Source organism: Bison bison, unplaced genomic scaffold (genome assembly GCF_000754665.1).
Source record: "Bison bison bison isolate TAMUID 2011002044 unplaced genomic scaffold, Bison_UMD1.0 scf7180017864461, whole genome shotgun sequence".
In the NCBI taxonomy this organism is placed as follows: Eukaryota; Metazoa; Chordata; class Mammalia; order Artiodactyla; family Bovidae; genus Bison; species Bison bison.
Genome location: NW_011495023.1, coordinates 19,540,423 through 19,548,045, shown reverse-complemented (window position 1 = coordinate 19,548,045; position 7,623 = coordinate 19,540,423). Strand labels below are relative to the sequence as shown.

At 42.8% G+C, this 7,623-nt stretch overlaps 1 protein-coding gene across 1 annotated transcript; it reads left to right on the top strand.

The window, feature by feature from the left end:
- Positions 1-785: 785 nt before the first annotated feature.
- On the top strand, positions 786-5,796 carry PTCHD3 (patched domain containing 3). The gene is given in 10 exon segments (XM_010860075.1): positions 786-828; positions 4,446-4,510; positions 4,731-4,806; positions 4,809-5,099; positions 5,102-5,227; positions 5,230-5,286; positions 5,289-5,375; positions 5,378-5,726; positions 5,728-5,762; positions 5,765-5,796. Coding segments are annotated over 10 exon segments (1,161 nt in total).
- The last annotated feature ends 1,827 nt before the right edge of the window (positions 5,797-7,623 follow it).

Sequence of the window (7,623 nt, the reverse complement as noted above, 5' to 3'; positions counted from 1 at the left end):
GAGAATCATGTTGCCAAGAGAAAGGGCTGTCGTTTTCATTCCATAATTACTTCCTGCTGTTGACGGGCATCATCCCTAAGTTGTTGAGGGAACATATTCTCCTAACCCTCATACTGAGGGTCTTTGATCCCGAGGCCCCAAGTAATAGTTGGAGGAGGCTGTGGCACTCGTAGGAGCCTGGACAACCTTTAGTAACTTAAAAGCTTTCAAAAAAAAAATAAAATAAAATAAAAGCTTTCAGATTGTTAGGTAGGTAGAATAGGGAAAAGGAGTCCAAAATGGCGGTGGCTAAAAGACAAGGAAGGTCCGAGGACCAGAGTGAAGACTTCAGGCAGAACAAACAGAACAAACAGCACTCCTGGCTAAGCCCAATTTGCATAGGGCAGGCCCAGGTGGAGGAAAAAACATATAAAAGGAGGAGCCAAAGCGCTTTCTCTGGGACTCTCTCTCCCGCGTGCGTGCGCTCTTTTCTTTCTCTCTCTCCCTCTCACTTTCCTGCTATCTTCTAAATAAAATAGAGCTGTAACACTGATTTGCCTAAGAGCTGTAGCACAGTTTGTCCAAGACCCAAGAGCTGTGACGCGCCGAGGGCTTTAATGTCCGTCGCTCCAAATCTTTGTTGTGACGAGACAAAGAACCGAGGAACATACACTCGCGTGACAAGATGGTTAGAGACAAACCCCATTTTACAGTGGCAAAATAGCCATTAAACCAAGTTAAAACATAATCAAAATTAAAAGTTACATTATGTCCATGGTTACATCAGTCCATTTTAGGATTGTTCGATGGCATCAGATCAAGAAGAGGTGTCATATACGATTGTTGTCGGTGAGGGTATTCACAGAGTTGAAGAAAGTCCTTTCCTTGAAGCAGAGAAACCCTCCACATGAAGCCTTTCCCTGACAAGGAGGTTGAAAAGCTGAAAGCTGAGTCATATAGTTAATTTTAAGTTTTTAGGATCTATTACAATATCTGTGCACAAAAACAGTCTGTCATAGACACAGTCCCTTCTTCTTAGGGGCAGTTCAAGCCTTCTTTAAAGACATGAGTAGAACTTTAAACCAACTGTCTTGTGTTTCCTGAGTTAGCTTACACAGATGTCTTTTAATAACAGCATTGGCCTTTTCAACCTTTCCTGAAGATTGAGATCTCCAGGATCGTGTAAGTGATATTCTATTTCTAGAACTTTTGACACTCCTTGAGTTACAGTAGCTTTAAGATGGACCACTGTTGCTCTGAACTTTAGAGTTTAAGATCCCACTTACTTCATGAGAAGTCAGTACAGTAAGGTTTTGCCCATTCCTTAACCTCAGGCTTTAGTGGATACTGCTTTTGATGTGAAAATAAGTGAGGGTCTTTGATCTTGATAATAACAGGAATGGCATTTTGTGCTCAACCCGCAGTTTTCCATCAACCCACACTCTAGGATTTACATTTTGTTCAATTAAAAGAGCAGGCTCCATATTTGTGAAAACAGAAGACTGGACCATGTTCAGTATATCCCTCCTTAGAAGGGATGAGGGAGACTCCAGCACAATCAGAAACTCCTGTGAAAACAGCACAGAGTTCCAGTTTCAGCTTAAAGGATGACTGAAATAATAGTGTTTGGCTCATCCCGACAGTCCCATTACAGTAGTGGATCAGGAGGAAAGCAGACAAAGGGCTTCACTGAGCACAGAGAAAGTTGCCCCAGTGTCCAAAAGAAAGTCGATTGATTGGGCCCCCAGTTATTAATACCCAGGTTTTGCAGGTATGATTAGGATGGGAGCTTGTGTGGGGACTCCCAGGCACTTTCAGTCCGAATTGCCTTGAGAGTCCAAACCCTGGGTCCTATGTCTCAGAGGGCAGTCTCTCCTCAGGTGTGGTCATTTTACAGACCAGACAGACAGGGAGCCAGGTGCAGACTAGATGCCTGAGGGCAAGCCTGCTTGAGATGCCTCTCCTTTCCACCATAATAATAAGTCCACCCCTTTTCACCTGGGTTACTCTGGGCACTTCTCCTCAGGCCATTTCGGAGTGGATCTAACAGACATTTTTGGGGCTTCAGTCTTTTGCCAGGTTTTTTTTTCTCTTTTCCTCCTCATATTCTTTACCATAATATACCATCTGAGCCAGCTGTAACAGTTTTTTGAAGACTGATTTGGTCTAAACGCCTGTTTTGTAACTTATGGCACATACCTGGAGCTGACTGAGTAAGAAATCTATCTTTAAGATCATTCCTTTCTCTGTACTTTTGGAATCAGCAGAGAGCCTCTTGTAGTCTATCTAGGAATTTATCGGTTTTCTTCTCTCCCTGTTCTATGTCAGCCAACTTAGCATAGTTTAAAGTCTTAGTGTGCATTCCCTGAGTCCTTCAAGATTACACCTGGCAAAGTGGTTCTGATCCTACCTTTTAGTCCCAGTCTGGCTCTGTTGTGGGAACTGCTTGCCTCTCAGTAGGGAGGAGGGCTCTTTTGTTCCCTCTTTCCCCTTGTCTCATGCTCAAGCCATTCATTTCCAAAAGTAGTAGCTTCTCCCAAAACTTGAGTTCTCGGGTCAGGAGTCAGCATCTGTCCCAAGACATACATTGTATCTCTCCAAGTAAGATCATAAAGTTAGTCCTATAAAGGCTTCTATGAATTGGGACTGTTTGAATTTCTACTGAGACTGAGGCAACCTGTTCTGGAAGGGCACCATGACTCAGCCTGTTTAGTTGGGAGCCCCAGGTACAGGGGCAAAGTAGGAGAACAGGAGGCAGCTGAAGGTTTCACACCCAAATCTGAACCCTTAGGACATATGTCTGGCATGCCCTGCAGACAGATAAGGAGCAACACATATGGCAATTCTACCCATTTCTCTGGTTTTCTGCAGGACTGATCTAATTGTAAAACAGTATTATAATTGAGACCATTCAACTGGCCAGTGTTCCCCATCTTCCAAAGGGTGCCATGGCCATTCAGTATCACAGAAAAAGATCAGGCGTGTCTTTTTTAAACTCTGGGGATCAAACTTGTCCCAGTTTTTTAAAATATATTTTAAAGAAGTGATTCTGGAACTGCTAGCTCCCATCTGTAAAAGAGAAAAATGTGGCATCCACAGCCATGGCTTCTTTCCACCGGAGGCGTCCCTCCCTGCTCTAGATGGGGGTGTAGACAGACTTTCCACCGAAGCTTTCTGTCCATGCTCAGACTTAATCTGTCCCTTACCAACACAGGTGCCTTACCCGTACCTCCCAGTTCTACCACTGAGGCAGGGTGGAGATGCACCAGGGGTAGACCTTATGGCACCTCAGACTGATGTCCAGTTCCTCACCATTAAGACCTTTGTCTGATTTTCACTCCTCCTCTGATGCCACCCAGGGTGGAGCAGAGTAGGTTTTCTGGAATGTTTCCCAAGCTAGGACTACTAGGGGAAGCATCAATGTTCCATGTGCCTGCGCACATTCCTGAGTATAGTCCTGATGACAGTAGAAGTGCTGAGTTATAAAGAGATGAATAAAAAACCCAAGATGTCTCTTCTGAGTGTTGCCACACCAGTATATGTGATAGCAAAAGAGGGAGTGGAGGGTTGGCCGGCGAGAAGAAAATGATTTTTGTCCTCAAGCTACTAGGGCCAATCCTTCCAGTTCATTCCCAGTGATTTCACAAAAGGAATATCTAGGGAGTTGAGAGACAAGCCAATGGAGAGATTTCTCTGGTCTGCCAAGAGCTAGTCCTACCAAAGGAAGAAACCCACCCTACTTCCAATCTGATGAGATCCTGCAATTACCGATCTGTGTCTTCAAAAACCTCATGGTCACCAGCAATGCTCCTACCCACATAGATCAGAGGCACAGCAATGACAAAGACTTACTTTTAGGACCCTGGGCCCTGAGGCAAGCAGCCAAGAGAATGGCCTCTAGTCTGAGAGACGGTCCTGGAACTAGAGCTCCACCTCACTCCCAAATGTGCTCTTGCAACTTTCAGCTCCTAGCAAGGCTAGGCACTTCCATCCATATAGTTTGATGTTTAAGTAAAAGTACAGAATAACGGCATGGATCACAAGTCCCTTGAAAGTCTATGATCCGACAGATTAGGTTAGTAGTTCTAATTCCCCATGCAATTATGGAATGGTCAAAGAGACCAGGAAAAGGTGACCGAGAAAAGAAAGTTCAGTCCACACGCTTCGCCCATTTCTGCTCAATGCTCTTGCAGGGATGCTGGGTGTCTCTTGGCATTGGGAGGTCGGTATATAAACCCCAACAAGGCTCCCATTTGGGGGTTTGCCTTCAGTCATTTCAAGGCACTGCAAAACCCCAGAGCAGGGCTCATCACTTGCTTTGCTCAGGACATGTCATTCATTCACACAAGCACACTGCAAAATCAGTGAAATCTTGAGAGACAGGCAAAGAAAATGGTTTGAGTTGATCTTGTTAATTTTTAATGGATGTTAAAAACGTACAGAGACTGTGTTTCTTTCTCTAACAGGTGTTGGAGTTGATGACATGGATAGCATAAGCGAGCAGATGTCCAATGTCTATTCAAAAGTGGCAGTATCCATGACAATCACCACCATCACCAATGTCCTGGCCTCAACATGAATCAGCCATAGGTATACATATATCCCCTCCCTATTGAACCTCTCTCCCATCTCCCTCTACATCCCACCCCTCTAGGTTGATACAGAGCCCCTGTTTGAGTTTCCTGAGCCACACAGCAAATTCCCGTTGGCTATCTATTTTACATATGGAATCCAGTGAGTCTATTCTTTAGAGAATCTATCCTTTTCTCACAAGCACTGAGTCCAAGTTTTTTGTGCTCCTATACATTTTGTACATCATAAGTAGTATAATGGATGCTTCCACGTGCAGGAAGCTTTAGGCCTCCAAAATTCAGCAAGTTACGACTCCTATATCACATCATATTGTAATGCAGAAGAACATTTGTCGAGTTATGGTCTCAGGGTTATGGTTATCATTACTGAGACTCTTGAATACTGGGATAAAGAAACAAGGCAAAAATTGGGAAAATGTCATCTGGCAGATTTTGAAAACAGTGAGTATGTAGATAAAAACCTTACAGAGTTTTGGTTACAAGAATATGTAAAATATATGGAAACCCTCCGTCAAGATATAAATGATAAGACAGTTTTCTAAGCAATAAACCCACTTTTTACATGGAATTTCCACTTTTTGTGTATAACATTAATATTACATCATCACAGGAAATCATCTGTTCCCAGGCCTTCATTCAAACCATGGATATTTCTTCTTCAATAAGAAACTGATGTTACACCAGTTCCGAGACATGGCCGAGAAGTGTGAAGCTCCCTAAAGGTATACTACCAGGCATTCATATATTTTGGTCAGTATTCTGCAATATTAGAAAACACTGTTCAAAATGTGACTTTTGCATCAACAGTTATGTTGTTTCCTTATTGTTAATTTCTCATCCCCTGTGTTCTTTGTGGGTAACTTTTGCTATTGCTTCTGTGATTATGCGCATCATGGGTTTTATGGCCTTCTGGAATGACAATCTTGATATCATAGCCATGATTAATCTTGTCATTTGTATAGGGTTTTCCTTTGACTTTTCTGCTCACATTTCTTATGCATTTGTTTCCAGTTCAGAGCCCTCAGTAAACTGAAAACCCGTTGAGGCATTGTATCTGCTAGGCCACACTGTGTTACAAAGTGCAGTTTCAGCAATAATAGGGATGTATGTCCTATCTGCAGCTAAAGCGTACATCTTCAGGACATTTTTTCAGATTCTTTCTTGTGATGGTATTTGGAGCTGCTCATGGTCTAATTTTATCCCAGTATTCTTAACCTTTTTTTGAAAGTTAGTTTGAAAAGCCACTAACAAAGACCAATTGCAGTATTCCTGATTGCCCCAATCCAATATGATGAAAACACACTATTAAGAATAGTCAATAGACTAAAACCAAAGGCACGTTTCCTTGTCTTGGAAATACCATTAAAAAAAAATGTTATTTAAAATATCCTGAAAGGGGAGAGAACAAGATGACAGAGGAGTAGGTGGACGTGGAGTACACCTCTCTGCACAGATACATCAGGAATACATCTTCAGACACAGAAGTGCATGCAGAACACCAGCTGAGAGCGGACAGGATTACCCGACCAGTGGAAAAGAATATACAGAACCACGCAAAACTCAGTAGGATGAAGGAACTAGGGGGAAAAACAGGAGTCTTAGGAGGACTGGACCTGCCTCGGCTGGTCGGGGAACTGAAGCAGGGGTCTGATCCCCATATCGGAAAAATTACCTGAATCAGAGGAGGAACATTTAAGGCTGAGAGTGAAACAGATGATCTGTTGCAGCATAAATAGAATGAGAATCAGACAGTCCTTGTGGCAGCCATAAACCCTGGACAAGGATGCAGGTCCCCTGGAAGGTACAGCAGCTGGGAGCTGGAGTTTAGGGATTGTGGAGCAATCCCAGGGCGAGGGCTGCTGTTGACTGCAGAGAGACAGATCGAGGGGATGTGAGGGAGCAGATTGTGGTGGGAAATGCCTGTGGTGAGAAATTCCTGAGCCATACAGCAAATTCCCGTTGGCTATCTATTTTACTTATGGGATCCAGTGAATCTATTCTTTAGAGAATATTTTAGTCCTTTTCTCACAAGCATTGAGTCCAAGTTTTTTGTAGTGCTCCTATACATTTTGTACATCATAAGTAGTACATATGGATGTTTCCAAGTGCAGGAAGCGTTCAATTCAGTTCAGTCACTCAGTCGTGTCCGACTCTCTGCAACCCCATGAATCTCAGCACACCAGGCCTCCCTGTCCATCATAAACTCCCGGAGTTTACTCAAATTCATGTCCATTGAGTTGGTGATGCCATCCAGCCATCTCATCCTCTGTCATCCCTTCTCCTCCTGCCCCCAATCCCTCCCAGCATCAGGGTCTTTTCCAATGAGTCAACTCTTCATATGAGGTGGCCAAAGTACTGGAGTTTCAGCTTTAGCCTCAGTCCTTCCAATGAACACCCAGGACTTGGGCCTCCAAAATTTGGCAAGTTACAACTCCTATATTACACCATATTGTAATGTAGAAGAACATTTGTCAAGTTATGGTCCCAGGGTTATGGTTATCATTACTGAGACTCTTGAATACTGGGATAAAGAAACAAGGCAAAAATTGGGAAAATGTCATCTGGCAGATTTTGAAAACAGTGAGTATGTAGATAAAAACCTTACAGAGTTTTGGTTACAAGAATATATAAAACATATGGAAACCCTCCGTCAAGATATAAATGATAAGACAGTTTTCTAAGCAATAAACCCACTTTTTACATGGAATTTCCACTTTTTGTGTATAACAATATTATATCATCACAGGAAATCATCTGTTCCCAGGCCTTCATTCAAACCATGGATATTTCTTCTTCAATAAGAAACTGATGTTACCCCAGTTCCGAGACATGGCTGAGAAGTGTGAAGCTCCCTAATGGTATACTACCAGGCATTCATATATTTTGGTCAGTATTCTGCAATATTAGAAAACACTGTTCAAAATGTGACTTTTGCATCAACAGCTATGTTGATTGTTTCCTTATTGTTAATTTCTCATCCCCTGTGTTCTTTGTGGGTAACTTTTGCTATTGCTTCTGTGATTATGGGCATCAAAAGGTAGAAATATTTCAA